This window comes from Pteropus alecto, unplaced genomic scaffold (genome assembly GCF_000325575.1).
Source record: "Pteropus alecto unplaced genomic scaffold, ASM32557v1 scaffold135, whole genome shotgun sequence".
Lineage (NCBI taxonomy): Eukaryota > Metazoa > Chordata > Mammalia > Chiroptera > Pteropodidae > Pteropus > Pteropus alecto.
Window position 1 is genome coordinate 3,768,641 of NW_006438076.1, and position 19,293 is coordinate 3,787,933.

The 19,293-nt window shown below is 49.3% G+C and overlaps 1 protein-coding gene across 1 annotated transcript in view; it reads right to left on the minus strand.

Annotated features, from left to right (window-relative positions):
• The window catches only part of PKNOX2 (PBX/knotted 1 homeobox 2), a 244,608-nt gene that overhangs the window by 39,209 nt on the left and 186,106 nt on the right, over nt 1-19,293 (minus strand). Inside the window, exon 5 of the mRNA XM_025049206.1 lies at nt 3,107-3,278. Within this exon, the coding sequence (XP_024904974.1) occupies nt 3,107-3,278 (172 nt within the window). The remainder of the gene's footprint in view (nt 1-3,106; nt 3,279-19,293) is intronic.

The following is a 19,293-nucleotide window of genomic DNA, read 5'->3' on the forward strand; positions in this document are numbered from 1 at the left end:
CCCTCCCCCCCCACCCCACACTGTGGGAGCAGCTGGCTAACTGAGAAAGAAAGGTCCCTCAGAAACTACAGTCTGGGAACCTCTCTGATCTTTGGGCAGCTCTGGGAGAGCTCAGCTTGCTGTTCCCATGGGAACCTGTCTGGGAGACTGTTGGGAGCCGGGGAAGGTATGACATGCAATTTGCTTGGAGGAGGAAGAGATCGGCTGGAGCTGGGAGGATTCATGTCCAGTGGTGGGCTTGGTGGGGCTGGGGAGAAAGCAGGGTCAGAGCTTGAGAGCCCAGGGTGGGACAAATTTGGGGAGACCTCAGTGTCCTCCTGACAATCCCATCTGTGAAAGTCAATATTCAAGGGCAAAGGAAAGCCGCCCTGACACACATATATATAAAAAATAAATCTCTCAATTATCTCAGCTCATTTGCTTGGGGTCTCTCATTTTATGTCCCTGCTCCGCCACGCAGTATATCTGTCCGGATAAAGAGTTACAGTCCGTTGAGCTACGTGTGCGGGGTTGTAAAAAATACAGATGCCAGATTAACTGGCTGTGGCACTCGGCAGCTGATTGAGCTGATAATGACGCGATCTGACCTTTTTCTAATTTCTAATTACGTGCATCTCGGCTGTGCTGGCTACATGCTTCTTGTTCTAATGATGGCTCCTGTGGTTGGCCTCTTCATCTCCCCCCTCCCAACACGGGACTGTCAGAGGGGCAGCGAAGGGCACTGCTTGGCTCCCCAAGTAAAGTTTTAGGGGCCCAGCCACAGTCTTCATGGCCAGGAGGTGAGGCTAGGGAGCTGGAATACCTTGCCTTAGCGATGCTGCATTTGAAATTAATATTCTGGGTGACATGCATTCTTAAAGGCCATTTAGTTCCACAAGCCATCTCACTAATGTTTTTATTACAGTCACTTGAGACAGGTGTAGTAGATCTACAGATGAGGAAACCGAGCTTCAGAGGGGTGAAGACATCAAAGTCACAGAGACGGTACGCAGTGAAGCCAGCCCCAAGTCTTTCATGCTCCTTCAACCGTCCCCATTAAAATAATTGACTAATCAACCGGTCATGACTGTGGCTAACTCATCTAGGTAAATCAGGTCCATGTCAGTAGATAGGATGTCCAAAGAGTGCTCCACCGGCTGGACCACTCCCAGTCCCATCACCTGAGACAGAAGACCAGGGAATGCCAGAAGGTGGGGGAACGCTGTGACAGTTCCTACAATACCCACATCCTTAGGTCAGGCTCGGCGCTTAGCAGACACTTAACTAAGGTTTGTTGGATTGAATCAGGAAATCTGATTCTTTGAGTGAACAGACTCAGAGAGACCCAGGTAGTGTTGGCAAGGGGAGACCACGGAGTTGAACACTTTTTGGCATCTTCCAGGCTGTACTAGAATAGGAGGCTGTCTTTGGTGGGTCTTCCGTAGTTCACCTGGCGGGTGGTGGTGGGAAAGGTGTGTGAGGTTTATTTTCCCAGGACTCCTACCTCTGAGGAAGGTTTAAATTCTTTCACATTACTCAGTCTGGTTTTAAGTATTTCCTATCAATTCAGGCCTCATTTATTTTGTGTGTCAAGTCAGGAGGTAGGGCTCTGACACCTCAGGGCCATTACAGTTCCCACAGAAATGTTGGCCTCATCTCCTGGCTCCTGTGGGTGTAGGTGCTGAAGTCCTGCTTCATGGCTGCAATGCCAAGGTCCTGGTCAGTTGAACAGCAGGGCAGGGCCAGACCAGCCAGCACTTACCGTCTGACCGCCTGGGGACCTGCACAACAAGAGCTCTCCCGGGGGCCTGGGAGACTGTGGTCTGGGTTTCTGGGAAGTGTGGCTGCTCCATCCAGCCAGGACAGAGATGAACAGAGGTGGGTCTGGGGCACTGAGACATCTGCACTAACACTCCTGACGGGCCAGTGCTGTCCTCTGGCAAAGGTCTGCTTCCTCTCTAAATGTCACCCCATCATGACACTTCACATACTTCCGGGCCAGGGTGGGCTCTCCTGGCAGGTCTCTGGACTCCATAAATATCATATTCAACTCTTGAGAGAAGCAGTGGGTGGATAATTCACAGCACAGAATAACATCTAAGTCATTGAAATTTGTTCTGTGGGTGCACTCTGTGTGCGTGTGTACATTTTCTTTCTTTCTTTTTGGAGACACATTTGCTTTTCTGTTTCTCTTTTGGGAGCAGGTACCGGCTAACGTCTGGATGCGAGCGGTCAGCATTGTGATAATCAATTTGGGGAGGAGAGTTTTGCAGAGTTTCCAAATTATCATGCATAATCTGGGTAATCCATCCACAGAAAAAAATCAGGAATCGTGGCTAATAATTTCAGGACGACCATTGATCGTGATGAATGAACAGAGAGCAGCCTCTCCATTGCTCTCTCTCTCAGCAGAATTCCCAGGGCTGGATGAGAATTTCAGGAGCCATCTAATCTGGGGATTACCAAACCTTGATGATTGCAATTGCCCGGGAAACTTTTAAACGTGTGGACTCACGTTTAAGTCTGACCCCATCAGACTTACCGAATCACAATTTCCAGGTGGCGGAGCCCAGGAATACGTATTCTTTTAAAAAGCTTTAGTGATGATCTGCACGGCAAACTAGGTTTGGGAGCCTGATCTACTGCGTCCCCCTAAATGGACGGGACATCTGCTGGCCTCCTTCTCCGCGTGACTGTGTCTCCAGGTCTTTTTATCTACTGATGCGTGTGAATATGCCGATGGCCTCATCCTCCTCACCATAGCACACCAGCCATCGGCTTCTCTCTGAGCAGCCTGACAGATTTACTAACACTCCAGGACTGCAGCCCTCAGAACCCCTATCACAGACATGTTGGGCGCTATGACCCTCCTTTCCTCCTATCTGCACCGTAAGAAGTGGCGCCCCAGTGTGCTGAGGAGGGGAGAGCTTCGGCAGCGTAACCTGTGCACGCAGCTCTAGGTTTAAGGAGCTTAAAATGGTTCTCAGCTGCTAGAAGGTGCATCTGGTGCCTGCCCCGCAGTGGCCACAGAACATTTTTGTTGAACGAACGCATCATTTCTGGGGCATTTGGAAGCGATCAGAGGGGAGGAAGACCCTAGCCGGGGTGGGGGTTGGAGGGTCTTTACCAGATTGTCCAGTTCTGGGTCATCGCTGAAGAAGGGTTTGTGCTCCTGCTCCTGCTGGTGGACAAAGTTCTCGATGTCCACATCAAAGCTGGCGGAGGTGATGCATTCAGAGCCCTGGGTGGCCTGTTCACATTTCTCAAACAGCAGCGTCAGGAGCGGGAAAAGAGGGTGCCTGTGGGGACATCAAGAGCTCACACATGTGCACACAGAGACCGGCTGCTTGCTGGGCTCAGAAGCCACCAGGGTCCCTTTCCCACCTTCCTGTCACTTCTTCTCCCAAGGTCCCACTCCTTCAAAATGTCCCCAATCCCCACAGTCAGCCCAGATGGCAGGCAGCATGTCATGCCCTGGCATGGAGGATCTAAGTCTCCCATTCCTGGGGCCTCCGAGGGCTTCTGTTCTTCCCCACAGGGTCATATTAGCTGCATGGATATTTGATTAGTGACAGGTGTGACACTTCAGAGAAGTAGGTGTCCATTTTGGGTTCAAGGTCAACCCAGGAAGGAAATGTGGGAAATATCCAGAGAAGTCCTGGATATGAATATTAACGGTTGGTCACAGACCCATTCTTGGCTGTCTGGAGCCGGCTGAGGGGCAGCGCCTGTGTGTCTGTGAGTGTATACAGGGGATGTGTGTGAGCCTGAATTCTCATCCACACGCGGTGAACAGGTGTCTCCACCTGTCTGTCCCGCATCTCTCAGCCAACTCAGTTCAGGTCAGACACCCAATTACATGAATAACATCTCCCTGCACTTTTCCATCATCGCACGTTTAGCACATCTGTAATTAAATGATTATTTGTTTCATTTTTTGGTTCGTTTTCCTCCAGGATTGTCCCTGTCTTGATAATCGCCGTATCCTTAGGACTTTGTCCTGCATGCTCATAGCAGGCATTTAATATTCGGTGACTGACGGTGAATCGGGGAGTGAAGCGTACGTGAGTGTGTGCGGTGCGTGGTGTGGTACTGTGACGTGTTATATAAGCTGTAGGGCTTACCTGACTGACTCTGTGGGTCTTAGCTGAGACATCACCCACTCTGAGAAGCTCCCCTGACTGCCCCTCCCCCGCCCTATACGATGGCTCCCTGAGCTCTTTGCTTTATCACCTGCCTTCCTCACTAGACTGGGAGCTACATGAGGGCAGGAAAGAAGCCCACGTTATTCATCACTGTCTGTCCAGAGTCTAGGAGAGTTATGGAGATCTCAATAAGTATTTGTTGAAAATATGTATGTTATATGCGTGTGCCTATGTGCGCGTATAAGTGCATATCCTTCTTATTTCTCTGCAGCATGTGCGAACTGCTCTGTCTTAACTCCCAGTGTGTGTGCATGTGTTTGTATGGGTTATTGACACTGAACCCTGGAGTCCCATTTCCTCGTTCGGTGGTCCCCAAAAAGCATCAGCATATCCCTCACTGATCTCTTTCCTCAATCTCCTGAGACCTTGAAATCTAGCTCTTTCTTTTTGATGAAGCCCTGCTTGCTGAGACAGGAGGATGCATGTGTGTCGGGCCTGGCCCCCAGGCCTCTGCCAAAGGGGGTCATCTAGCCAACATCGTCCAGCGGGATTTCTGCAGCAATGGAAACATCTAAAATGTCTGCTATCGAACATGGTAGCCACCAACAAGTCAAGGCCAACAGACATTTAAAATATGACTATTCTGCCTCGGCCACTGAATTTTAAATTTTATTTAATTTGACCTTATTTTCATTTAAATAGCCACATGTGGCTAGTGGCTGCCATACTGGAAAGCACGATAAGGCTTGAAAAGGAAAACAGACTGTGCTTTCCCATCTCAGCACACGATGATTAAACACGCTGAGAAGGACTGAGCATCCAACCCACACAGTGTTTGTCATCTCGGCACACGATGATTAAACACGCTGAGAGAAGGACTGAGCATCCAACCCACACAGTGTTTGTAGGTGGATGGGGAACCCCACCAGCCCGTCTCATTCTGGAATTCGAATCATTCTAGGCAAAAAGACAGAAAGTACTTAGCCCCATCCACCCTCAAACCCATACCTGCTGGTCACTCTACTCAGGCTCAGGGGTCGTAGGGGTGGGGGGAGAGAGATTGCTACTCCGGATGAGCTGCTTGGCTTGGTGGAGCCTGGCCCTGGACACTGCCTCCCGACCCATGTTTTGGGAGCTGACAGGTAAGCAGCTGGGCCCCCAGGCTGCAGGCCGTTTACAGTCTGAAGGGAAAAGAGGGTCAATATCTGAGGGTGGCCCACCTGCAGCCCCAAATCTCTAGAAGATCTATTCAGCCCCCATCGGAAGCTGGTAGGGGAAAACAATGGATTCGCTTAGCCATCCGGCTGAAGACAAAGAGAAACCAGGTGAAAGGGTTAAACTCCAGTATAAGTCTTCATTTGCAGCCACTAATACTGCAGCATATTATAGTCTAATCTAACCTGATCCCAGTTTAATGCAAGATTCTCCTGGCCCTGAGTGGAATACCAAAGAAAGCCTCGGTGGCTGTAATTTAAGCAGAGCCTGCAGTGGTTTAGCTGAGGGACACGAAAGGCAAATTCCAGACGGTGTTATGAATTATTGCGCCTGATGAACCTTCCTACTCTCAACAGATGCCTGCTGCCATTTAAACAGCCACTAGATCAATTAGGAATGAAAGGCACAAATCGACTCTGTACAAGGGCACTAAATTACCAGGAACTAATAATCCGCAGCCCCGTGCCAGGTGGCGGGGCGCACCCCCACCGGTCACCGCTGGTTCCCTTCTCACTGGTGGGAGGGAGGGCGGGCAGCTGCTGAACGAAGAGGGGATGGTCTGTGTGTGTGTGTGCGCGCGCGCGTGCACGTGTGCGTGCACGTGTACGCGTGTGCACCTGTCAACAAGAGCCAGTGTGAGTGTTGTGTAAGAACGCTGTTCTGTGCATTTTTATTGTGTGTGCACACACAGTGTTGGAGTATGTATGCACATGGGTTGTGTGTACGGGACTGGGGTGCAGATTTTCTGTTATGTGAATACGGTGTGCATATATATGCCTTCTATTGCCAGCAGTGTGTATGCATGTGCCATGTGTTATCTGTACGATTGTGTGGGGACTGAATGTTCTATGTACAAAGTATGAATGATGTGTGGTGTAGGGGAAGAAGGATCTGCCAGTGACTGCGTCCCCCAGCTACTAGCACTAGAGTTGACGTGGAGAGAGAGGGGCAGTCACCTCTGCCACTGTCCTTGCCCTTATAGGGATTTGCCCTTATTGGGAGGAGAGTGTGGTCAGGGAGACCCTCCCTGAGGAAGCAACATTTAAATTAAGCCTCCAGTGATGAGGAGGCGGTCATGTAAAAAAAAACGAGGGAGGGGCATTCCAAACAGGAGAAAAAGCACAGCACTGGAGATAGGAATGAGCTCAGCATGTTGCTGGAACAAAATCCAGCCGAGTGGGGCTGGAGCAATGTCGGCAGAAGGGGATGGAGGGAGAGGAGGTGCAAGAGGTAAGCAGGAGTCAGATCCCAGGTCTCAGACAGAGCTGGGCTTTCAGGGTCTGGGGGTGGGGATGGCGGAGGCGTTGCCACATATGCACCGGGAAACTATGTGCACCTTCTATGCAGAGACACAGCATGGGTCCTTTTTATAAACCTCTCCTTCCAGATGTCAGATCTCCCCAGAATGTTTGTGTGTGTGAGTGTGTGTGCGTGCGTGCGTGCGTGTGCGTGCGAAGGGACGTATCTGGGGGTGTCTTCTATGGCTTCAGCTATCTCTCAGAAGAAAGAAAGAAATGCTTTCATTCTTCTCCCCCAAATTAACCAAGGACCCATGGAGCACCGAGCAGGCTTCATCGATGCCGGCAAGGCTGCATTTCTTCAGCCCCTCCCAACCTGAGCCAATCAGCTCCCAAATCATCCCTTCTCATACCCCGCCCTCTCCAGGCTCCCGCCTCTGGTTTCACCAACACCTGGATCCCTGAGCCTAGGAGCTCAGAAGGCATCTGAGCTTAGTCACAGCTTTTCATACGGACCACAGCCAGGGGCAGTGAGGCTGTCTGTGGCAACCATGCTCTATCCACCTGGATCCCTCCATAAACCCAAACTGTTACCTGCTACCTGCTACTGAGACACTTTGTGCCACCCCCTGAGAAACAGGCTCAATTTCCCAATGACGCGGCAGGGTTTATGACTAACGTCATGCCATGTGCTTCTCTAAGGCTGTTCCCAGCCCAGTACTCAGCCCCTCTCCCAGATGCCCAGTCTACACCTGCCGAAGGGCTGACCTGTATTTCTAAACTACCCTCCAACATCACCCCATAAGGTTGGAGATGAGGCTGGCAGCTATCTTCAAGGAGCCCTTTCCAGCATCCCCTGCTGCAGGCTTGGGGCAGGGCGGGGTGGGGTGAATAGGGCAGGGACCCTGAGAGCTGAGCATCTTAGTCACTTGGGACACGAATGGCCCTGTGTGTGCCAGGCATGGATGAGAAGGAGGCATGGGATATTGGTTCTGTTATTCTCGGCCTCCCCCAAGCTTCAGTTTGTCCAAGTAAAGTGGGTTTAAAGGAATTCCTGTTGCTGCTGTCCAGGTCACTCTCATTGCAGATCAAGTCCCTTCGGAGGCTAGAAGCAGGCATACGGAAACTTGGTTCCCGTGCCCAGACAGTGATGAACAAGATGTGAAAGATGGCCGTTAGACTTCATTTCCAAAGAGCCAAGGACATCTGACCTCCATAAGAGCTCACCTTCTCCCTCTCCGATCTCTTCCCCTCTTCTCCTCCATGTCGCCTCCGCCTGACCGCCCCCTCCACCCCAATCTCTCTTAAGCCATTCAAAATTTGGAAGAAATAAATCTCACTGCACCAATTCAGTGAGAGTTTGAGCCTCGTCAGTGCAGAACAAATAAAAGGAGTGAACTGGCATGACATTTTACTGCAGAAGAGAGGTCGTTTCCAGCCACTAATAAAAAGGATTTGACACAGACTAATAAAGAGAAATGAATTTCTCTAATGGCCTAATTTAGCACACTCAGCACTGTGCCTGTGCCTGGGTGCTGGGAGGGCAGACAGAGCCAGGAGCAGAGAGAGACGCGTGGCTCCAGGAGAGGGCAAGAAGGGATGATCTCAAATAACACTTTATTATTTCTTTTCTCTTCTCTGAGTCCGTACCCTCGCCCTACCCTCATCACCTCTCCCCAGGAGCATCTGAACCAAAACCAAGCTCAAGATACGCAGTTTCCGTTAATGATCCAAAGAAAGAAAGGACCCCTCTCTGCAGAATCTCAGTCGTGCGCTAGCTTAAGAAGGTGATTAAACCGGATGCGCTGATTTCTACAGGGGTTTAAGCCATCATTTGGTTTAATTACTTCTGACATTTCTGCTTTTGTGTTTTCTACATCACCCAAATTCACCGTCCCAGAGTGCCCAGTTTGGGGCCAGGATGTATGGGAGCGTTCTCACACACCCTGGCCCCAAACTGGGCAGCATTTTGACTGGCGCTCTTGTGGAGGTGAATTTCACTGTCTCTATAGCAGTAGAGAGACTGAGACCCCTCGCTCAAGCACCAGTTCTTTTTCAGGGTAAAGTGATTCCCCACCCCCACACCCACACACGCATTCTGGTTAGGTTTCTGAGAGCATCCTTGGGGTAGGCAGGCTTTGGCACAGCCCGTTTCTGCCCTCTCCACCTCAAGACAGATGTCCTTAATGTAAACTGGCCCAATGGGTTCCCCTAACATTTTTCAAAGACCGCCTGGGATGGAGACCACAACTTCTTGGTAATTCTTATGCTCCTTGCTGACTTACGGTTCCCCTATAAGGCTAAGGCTCACTTCCTTTCGTTAAAAGGACTCAAGAAAAGACAAGAGGACCCTTTTCTGCTTCCCTTCCTTTCTCCTTGGACAACCCAGATTTTAAAAGATGGGTTTTTTAAAAAAATACATTTTTCCTGCTTAGAGGATCAGAAACAGAGAAGCGGAGACAGGAAAAAGAACTGCAAAAACACAGAGCTTTAGAGAGGCTCAGATGCAGAGAACAAGAGAGATGGGGACAGAGAAGAGGTACTTAGAAGCAGAGCACCACAGCCTTGGGGGGGATGGTCACACTCAGGGGGAGACACTAGTGTTGATTCTCTCTCTGGGTGATAAACTTTGTGATTCACAGTCATGCCACTCCATCACTTCTGAGCCTCTCAGCCATCCCTTCCCTTGTGACCTTGGCCAGGACTGCAGACCTCAATTATGGGTCCAGCCAAGTGTGTGGCAGCTTGCCTGGCTATCCACCTTCTCTCCCTGTGACTGACCTTGGAGCCCCCAGGCCTGTCCTGTACCTCACCTCACAGCCCAGACTCATCTGGCTGGGTGGGAGGTGGACAGGAGAGGCCCGTGTCAGTGTCACCCCCCCTCCCTGAGCCCTGGCTACTTCTTCCAATGGGAACGGGGTGGGGGAGTCAGAGCCACCGGTCTCTTCCTAGCTTGGGCGAGGATAGATGACAATCCAGAGGGTGGAATATATGGTAGGAGAGCAAAGTTTCTGGGTAGAGATTTTGAGTGATGAGTCAGTGGGACCACAAGCCTGGTCTGGGTCAGACTGCTGCCGATGACATCGGTCTGATGGCTGGCGAAGTGGGACAAGCAGCAACGAGGTTGGCTCTCCAGCTCCCCTACCGACTCTCCACTGACAGACACATACAGTGGAGGTCTCGGGTTGCCAAAGATCCGTCGCCCTGAGAGCTCAGCCCACGGCCTGGAATTTTGACCCTTTATTTCTAGTGCCCCAGGTCAGAGGTCACTGGGATCACAGAATCAGAGACAATATCACATCCTAGAGCCACTTTCCGAGACGGACTCCTGCCCCTTTCCTGGGTATCAATTCACGGCTAGGAGGCCCATGACAAGTATTCCTTCTGAGAACTGTTGTGAAATTTCTCCTGGATGCTGATGAAATCAAGTCGACACCTGCAGATGAACACCCAAGTGCCTCACTGTGTGGCCTTGGCTTTCTTTGCAGTGTTTCTCTTGGACAGACTCAGCAGAGAATGTGGTAGGACAGACAGCAGGTGGCCCTGAGCCCCTGTATCTTCACTGCTCGTCTTCACCAGCTCAGGCACACTGGACTCCCTGTGCTCCTGCTGGTCCTTCCCCCTGAACTGCCTGTTCCTGTGCCTCTCCCTGTCCCTTCTAACCATCCTCAGAATCCAGCTCAAAGTGCCATCCCTTCTACGAAGGCTCTCCTGATGGTCTCTCCAGCAAGAGGAATCATGACCTCCTCTGACCCCTCAGAAATGCTTCAGGTTTCCACCCGGACCACATCCCAAAGTAGGGTGAGACACAGGGCTGTCTGAAACAAGCATAGACTTTGGAGTCACATAACTGTGTGACTTGGGGGCGGGTTACTGGATATCTCTGAGCCTCAGTTTCCTCTTTTCTAAAACAGGGACAACACCACGACCACGCAGGTGATTGCGAGGATTAAACGGAGAAGCATGTAGAGTGTCTGGCACTTAGTAAGCTGTTCCTTTTCCCTGGAATGGTGTGTGGGCACCTTTTTTTATTCAGAGCAACATTGACACCATCCGTTCCAATCAATTTATATTCTCATCTCCACTGATTCATTTGGCAGGGAAAACAAGCCCACATGCCAAATCAAATAGAGGTACAGAAAGAGGAGAAGAGGCAACATACAATTTATCAGAACCCAGAACCTCATTTTTTTTTTTTAACCAAAAAAGCGCTGCCAATAAGAATTTATTTTTATTTCCCTTGCGACACATTAAATTCTACTAACTATAGTTGTTTGTGCACAGATCTGTCTTCCTCACTACATGGTGAGCTGCTCCGGTCCATGATCTCATCATATCTTTTTGAATTCCCAGAGGTCAAGCACAGAATTTGGCACACGGCAGAGCATCGGTAACTATTTGGTGAATCAATGCATGGGAATGGATGCATGAATGAATGAAGAAGCACTGACTATGGGAATGAAGGTTCTGAGACACAATCCTAAAGTTCTTTCGGTTCAGAATCCGTTCCTACCGCGATGCTCGCATCAGATAGTGCCATCTGGCAGCTTCTAGACACAGTTGCTACAAAAGGACCTGCTTCTTTGGGCTCCTGTGGGGAGTGTGTGGGGTAGGGGCTGGCAGGGTCCTAGAGGGAGGCGGGCGATGTAAAGGAAGTGCTCGCCCAGCCATCTACTCCTCCCCTCCAAGGCTCCAGATGGAGAGAGCAGAGTGGGGTGGAGGAGAACAAGCCAGCAGCTCCTGGTTGGGTATATTTTTACTTCAGGTGTGACGTTGACACCATTTGGGTGTATTTTTAGTCCTGCCCAGTGGGCGGTGTGTTAGCCTGGGTTGCCTTGGAGAGGACTTCTTGTTGCTAAGTTGGAATTGCGTCTGCTAGGGTACTGGGGCTCCAACTGGCACTCCTCCCCCAGGTAGAGGACAGGTCTATTCCTGGCAAGTGTGGGGTCCAGGCCGGCCACAGTCCACTCTGTCCCCTCTTTTCACGCACACACACACACACACACACACACACACACACACACAACTCTTCCTTCTGGCACATTTAAAAAATGTGAACTCTCAACAGTGATTGTTAAGGCTAGTCTGCAAGGGCAAGAATAATACAAAATTCCTAAAACTTAAGATCTGGTAGGATCTCATGTCCAGTCCCTTCTTTTTTCCCTTAATTTTATTGAGAAATAATTGACATACATCACTGTGTAACTTTAAGGTATACAGCATGATGGTTTGATTTACATATACCATGAATAGATTATGACAATAGGTTCAGCTAACATCCATCTGTCCATATAGATACAAGAAAAGAAAAGAAAAAAGGGAAAAAAAAATTGTCCTTGGGATGAGAACTCAGTATTTACACTCTTAACAACTTCTCTGTATATCAAGCAGCCAGAATCACCATGCTGTACATCACATCCCTAGAACTTATTTGCCTTATAACTGGAAGTTTGTACCTTTTGGCCACCTCTCTTCAATTTTCTCTTCCCTTACTGGTAACACAAGTCTGATCTCTTTTTCTATTTCAGTTCGTTAGTTTGTTTGTTAGAATCTACTTGTAAGTGAGATTATACAGTGTCTTTCTCTGTCTGACTTATTTCACTCAGCATAGTGCCTTCAAGGTCCATCCATGTTGTTGCAAATGGTAAGATTACATCATTTTTTATAGGGGTGCAGATAGCTTTTCGAGTTAGTATTTTTGTTTCCTTTGGACATATACCCAGAAGTGGAATTGCTGGATCATATGGTAGTTGAATTTTCTGAGGATTCTCCATACTGTTTTCCACAGTGGCTGTACCAACTTACAATCCCACCAAAAGTGCATTAGAGTTCCTTTTTCTCCACATCCTTGCCAGTACTTGTTATCTCTTAACTTTTTGATGACTGGCTCTTTCGTTTTAAGAAGAGATAACTCGGGCATAGGAAAAAGAAGTGTTTTTCCTGAGGTTAGGTAGCCAGTGAGAGGTAGTCAGAGTTTCTATCCTAGTCACCAGAGATTCTGCCAGTCGCCAAGGAGAAAGTACTTTGGTGAAGGGCTGTTGTGTAAAAGGGAGCTCTGTCCATTGTGCCTTGGTCACTGGCAGTGACTAAACACATGCTCACATGTGTTTGATGGCACCTTATAAGTTACAAAGTGATTTTCCATGTGCTTATTGCATTTAAACACCCAATATTCTTATTATTCTCATTTTACTGATTAGCAAACTGAAACGCCATGTAGTAAAATAATCATATCAGGCTAATAAGTGATTAGGTTTAAATCTGGGTATCCAAAGTCCAAATCTGTGTTCTTCCCTCCTCCCATGTAGTATTTCTGAACCATTATTGAGATCACTTCATCCTCCCCCTGCCTTTTTTTTCCCCTCTACTGTCCTTGAGTCATACGTGTCCTGGGGTCACTGAATCAAAGTGACATGTTTACCCTTTGAGCATCAGGACCATTGTAGCCCAAGAGAATCTCTGCTCATCAAATGAGTTCCCAAAAGAACCTTCTCTCCTAACAATACTCTGTGCATTTGGAGAGAGCTTTAACGTTCTTATAGATCTTTCATGTTCTCACTGACGCCTGCCTGGTGGGGGAGGAAAGCTTATTTAAAGAGGTTAAATGACTGGGTAGAGTCAGAACTTAGACTGAAGTCTCTGTCTTATGTCCTTTCCACCTGACCACAAAATGGACCAGTGCTTGGGAAAACGGAATGGTACTATGGCTGCCAGAAGAGCAAGACTGGCTTCGTGCAGCCTTCGTGAGAAGTCATAGGCCATCTGAGCTCTCAGACCTCCACTTGCTGGCTCTCCTCCCCTCCCCCATTGCCCCCCAACTCATACTAGCTGTAGGTTGTCTTCCCTCTGACAAGGGGGCAGATCCGGTCTAGTACTTATCACAGTAACTACTCATGAATGGAGCCACCATTCATTGCGAGCCTTCTACATGCCAAAAGCTGTCGCTCTTAGGATTGGTTATCTCCTTTAATCCTAACACAACCTTGTGAGGATGAAAGTCATCGGGATTCTAGGCTCCGCATCCCGGATCAGTGTGCCTTGTCTTGTCTTGGCCAGGTACCTGGACTTCTCAGCTCCGCCTAGGCCAGGTGGTGAGCTGTGGGAGCAGTAGGACCCACTGCCTTCGAACACACCTGCTCCCTGGACCTGGCAGCTGCAGCCTCTGTGACGACATGTGTGGAGGCTGGGCTTGGGGTGGGGGTATTTAGATGCCTACGGGAAAGTCAGGGAACAGGCTTTGCCAAGTGCTGGGGGAGAACTGAGCATGGTTTTACTTTCAGGTTATGGCTCCTGCAGGGTCACTCCCCTGACTACAGTCAACAGCTGAGATGTTAGTTCCAATGCCAGTGAATCTACCTGCTTCAAAAAGCCAGAAGTGTCTGTTAGAGCCCTCAGCCCATGAAGCCCAGCCCAGGATGCAGCCTGGAACATCTGTTCCCAGAACCTAGCCCAGAAGTATCTGGTCTAGACTTTTCTGCTTGGAATGGCTGAACTTCTCCCACACCATTCGCAGGCCAGCTCGCCCAGCATGTTCCAGGAATGACGAAGCACAAATGCCAAGGAAGGCATAGGGTTAAGCCCTAGGGTCAACTCAGTGCAGCCAGAACACCCTATGGTCACGAGGTGGAAGAGTTCCCTCAAAGACACTTCATTAAGAGGTGCCAGTTCCCAGTGTCCTGGCATGGGCGGCTGCTAAAGAGGAATGTCACAACAGGACCCGCCCCTCCGTCCAGCCCCAAACCTAGGGGTTGCTCTCACCCCATCTTCCAGCCCAGCCCGGGGAAAGGCAGCTGGGCTGTCATTTCCCTTGGGCTTCTCCTACTTTGAGAAAAGCAGTGCAGCTCTCCCACACCGCGCTGTGAGCCAGCGGCTTGCCATCGATTCCACAAATACTTTTTTGAGCCCATCCTATGTGCCCAGTTTCCATGCCATCTTTCTCCCACTCCCTGGACCAAGTCTTCCTTATTCAGAACCCCTCCTGGAACTTAACACAATGCTTTACACAGAACAGAGTTCGGGAAACGTTTAACTGCACTGTGGTGTGAAGACCACTCCACTGGGAGCCTTTCCTGTCTTGCCTCTTGCTGTCTTGCCTCTCAGCGCTTACCTTCTAGCCTGACCAACCCCTGCTTGCATTTTACCAAACTTCTAACAGCAGCTAACACCTACAGAGTGCTCGCCATATGCCAGATTCTTTACCAAGCTCTTTACATGCATTCCTCATTTAATCCTCATGAAGAATCTGATGACGAGATAATGCTTTTTTTTTTTTCCCCCCAGCCATAGTTGACAGATGAGAAAATGAGGCCCAGAAAGGTTTAGTGCTCAGTGGTGAAGCCAGAAGGTAAAGCCAGGTAAGATAAGTCCAAAGTCGTGACCCAAACTCTGGATCCCACCTTCCTGATGCACCAGCCGCCTTCACATCCCAAACAGGCCACAGGGACACACACTGGCTCACGTTTAAAACACCCCACCCCACCCTAGCCTGCCCCAGTCTACCTAGCAAACACTGATCTGTGTGTCAGGTATGATCATATATGATCTAATTTTAGTCTCATTATTACTATTTTCTTTTTCACAGTTAAGAAAACAAGAGGCATGGAGAGATTAACGTGCCCAAGGTGACAAAGCTAGTTATCGCCAAGTTTATTTCTAAAGCTCATCCCACTGCCCAACACGGTGGCTCTGCTGCATTTGCGGCTCTAGCTATAGGACTATGAGGATCAAGCCTGGGACTTCAGTGACCTTTAGAAGGATGGTCTCTCAGGGAGCGATCCAAACACTGCCACTGCCCTGTTCTGACCTTTCCCCAGATAAGTGTGGATTCTAGAGGGACCCAGTCTGGATGAGACGGGAACAAGTGTAATACAAACAGGGCTTTAGAAACGTATGTTGCTTCTATTGAACCAGACTGCAGCATGAGCTCTCTGGGGGCAGGTCACACACTGGTAGAAGGTCTGAGTTTGTACTTTACGGAGAGATGAGATTGACATGAAGACCTGGAAATGGTATATGGAAAGGTCACGATTCTGAAAGTTGAGAAACTAAGGAGACAGAAGAATGGTTTGATGCAGGGTTTCTGGAGCTGCCAGGAAGGGTTTTGTCAGTGGATAAAAACAAGGAAGATTTGGAATCTACTTGGAGATGGTGGGGAAGTTGGGGGTGACGCTGGGGCTTTGTTCGAGTAGGTGGAAAGAGATAAACAGTGCTGGGTACAACCTAGAAAGGATAAAATTCATTGCCTCGGGGTTAGGGGGAGAAATCACAATTGTAAACTTTCATAAATTAATGAATTAATACTTAAAATACTGTGTGCTAGGCAGTATTTTAAGTATTAATTCATTGAGAGAGAACATTTCAAATTTAGAACCCAGGAATAGACCAGACAAATCAGTGAAGATCAAGGAATGTAGGATCATGGCTAAAGAGATGAGTAAAATCATTCGAAAGAATTGGTTATGAGATGTTCTGATCTGTTTGAAAATAGAGACTGTGCATCTGTAACTTGGCCACCTGTGTGAGGTTTGTACTTGAGGCTGGCGAGAGCCAAATGTGTGCATCTTTTCCCAGCTCTGTTCAGTAGCATCCCATTGGTAGCTTGAAGCAGCCATGCTGGGAGCATTTACACCGTGGCGATTGGCAAATGCTACAAATCAGGGCTCTCCCTTCCCCTTGCCTCCTGAAAGCCAGTTTGCCACACCAACCTAGGACCATCACACACACACACACACACACACACACACACACACACACACAATCTATATATGTATATCTAGCCTAGTTAATTAATTCATTCGATAAACATTGGTTTAGTATATACTTCATCCAAGCTGCTGACTCTGAGTTATTATTTAAGGCACTGGTGATAAATCAATGAATAAGACAGACACAGACCCTGCCTTCATAGAGTTAACAATCTAGTGGGAGAAACAGAAATAATGTGTTAACACAATTAATTCAATTGTGAGTAATGCCACAAAGAAGAAATACAGTTGACCCTTGAACTGCCCAGGCCTAGTTATATAGTTGGACATTTATTTATTTCCCAATAAATACAGCTGGCCCTCCGTATACTCATGTTTCTTATTCGCAATTCAACCAACCATGGATCAAAAACACTATTTTTACATTCCCAATCCCAGTTCCCCAACAAAGGGTCAAAAAGAACTGTTTTCCATCCACAGTTGGTTGAACTGCAGATGCAAAGGGTTGACTGTAGTTATGTTTTGGGGGAGTCAAAAGTTATTCTTGGGTGTTTGACTGCACAGAGGTCTCAACGCCTCTAAACCCCGGAGTTGTTCAAGGGTCAGCTGTATAGGTGCAGTTGCCATTCACCCTCTCCCCTTGATCCACAGCTCAATTCTCCAGCATTTTTAGTGGGGAAGCAAAACACAACTGCCCCACTATTTTCTCAGTGTTCATGCCTCCAGCATTTCCCATCAATAACAGGTAACTTCTTCAGCACCAGGCAGTCCACTTCCTGGGTTCTCAGAGAGGTTTTGAGTCTTAGGGATAAGAACCAACTGGCCTCAGAGCAGTCTCAGCAAAGCCGACTTCCTCCCCCACTTGCACCTGGCCAGGCAGAGCTCCCTGCCACTTTTCTGCTCCCCAGGACATCACTGTTTCCATGGGAACCCACTCACTTCAAAGGGGAAGGAAGGAGACTGGAGGGGAGGAGGGAGAGTGAAAGCTGGATTAACCTCACCCTCTTGGCCCTGATTCTGAGCTGCTGGCAACCTAACCGCCAAGTCCCAGACAGCACCCAACGCTGTCCACCAGCACGGAGAGATGGGGCGCTGTGGTCCAAGCTACATTTTAACTTCTTGAGGGGGAAAACCCTGGGGTTGAGGTGGAAACTAAGGAAGGAGAGAACTGAGTGGATCCAAGCCTGCGGTCCCCACTGCTTGGGGGCCTCCTCCTCAGACCCTCTCTCAGTATTGCTCCTGGGCCACGAACACAATTACCCGCGATGTGCATCCAATCACGGGATCTGCTCAGATTAGACTGCAGTCATTAATCTGAGCGGGACTCCTGGCTGCCTTGCTGATTAGTCCAGATGATGCTCTGGTATGATCCAATTAAAGACAGATTCGGCCTCCCCTCCACCTCCCCAAAAAAAAACATACACAGTGTCCACATCAGAAGGAACCTGTACATTTCATTAACACATCCTCATACACAAATAAAACCTCAGGGGCACTGGCAGGCTCTCTCACTCACAGGCACCTCTCCCTTTTGTCACACCGCCCCTCTGCCGCCCTGTAGGGGCCTAGGCAGGGAGGGGCTTCCCCCACCCTCTCTTTATCTGTGGGTCTGGGAGGGGCCGTGGTGGGGGCTCCCAAAAGTCAGTGTGGGCACTAGTCTGAATTGAAAGGGTTTTGTTACATTTATTGACATGAAATGCAGACTCCCTGAAGTGCTTTGGAGCAGCCGGGCTGCCCCAGGCAGGCAAATCTAATTAAAATTACCCGACCCTACAGGAGGCTGAGCTCTCTCCCTGTCATCTCACAAGGGCTGTAGAGAGGGCAGCTGGTACTAATGGGAGAGGTGTGGTTCAGGGAGACGACCCTGGGACAGGAGGCAGGCAGGAAGGGCTGCAGAGAAGAGAAGCTGGGCAACGGTGTTGATGTCCTGAGAAGCTGGGCAGCCATGTTTGGCTGGACAGTTGGTGGTGACCCGCAGAGATATCCTGGGCAAACACCAAGGGCTGTAGGGTGGTCAGGCTGCTGGGAGAAGGTAAAGGTCGGGTGTGAAGGCAGACAGTAGTAAGAGAAGTCCTGATAAACAGCGCCCACGTGGGAGATGGCCTGCCTCTCCTGCGTGGCCTGGGTGGGGAAGGAGCCTGGGATCTTGGGAAGGGCTATGGAGCCCATTGGTAGGAACACGGGGACCCCTCTGCATTGTGCCAGACATAGTGCCAGGGGCTTACATGGGCCGTCTCCAGAATTCTTACCAAACATACCTATGAGGTTCTATCATGATACTAAAGTTCAGAGACTCATATACAGAAGCAGGACTCAAGCCTCAGTTTCTGGAAGCTTTTTGTCACACATTAATCTGGTGGTGGTGGTGGTGGTGGTGGTGGGGTTCTTTAGACTCTGATCTGTGCTCGGCTCCAGTCCTTGAGCCCAGGAATCTCAGAAGGTGCCTGGGATTAGTCTCTAGTGTGCGTATGCATCACCTGGGATATTGTTAAATTGCAGATCATGAATCCTTAGGTCTGAGTAAGGCCCGAGAGTCTGCATTTCTAATTAGCTCCCAGGTGGCACAGGGCTGCCCGCCATGGACTGTGCTTTGAATAGCAGTGATCTAAATGGAGTATAATGGCCGTACCCCCAAGTCATCAGACCATCAGGCAGTTTCCAGAGGCCATGTTATTCTCCTTTCCCTTCTTACACCCACACACAGAAGCACCACAGGTTAATGACAGGTGCTTGCAGCCACATCTCCCCACACCCAGCCGCTCTGGCTCCTGGCCGTTCTTGAAACACCTCAGCTTCTAGTCTGCCCGGAAGGTCCTACTCTACCCATTCTCCTTACTAGCCTTCGAGATCAAACTCGAGTAGTGCCTCTTCTGCAAAGCCTTCTCTGTTAAAACACTGCCCACACTGTCTTGGTTTCTTGTTTGGAGAGACAGGGAAGAGCCTGTGCGCTTTATAGGTTTACTTTCCTTCCCCTGGATTCCAGCCAGTGTCTCCACATACTAATTGTAAGGG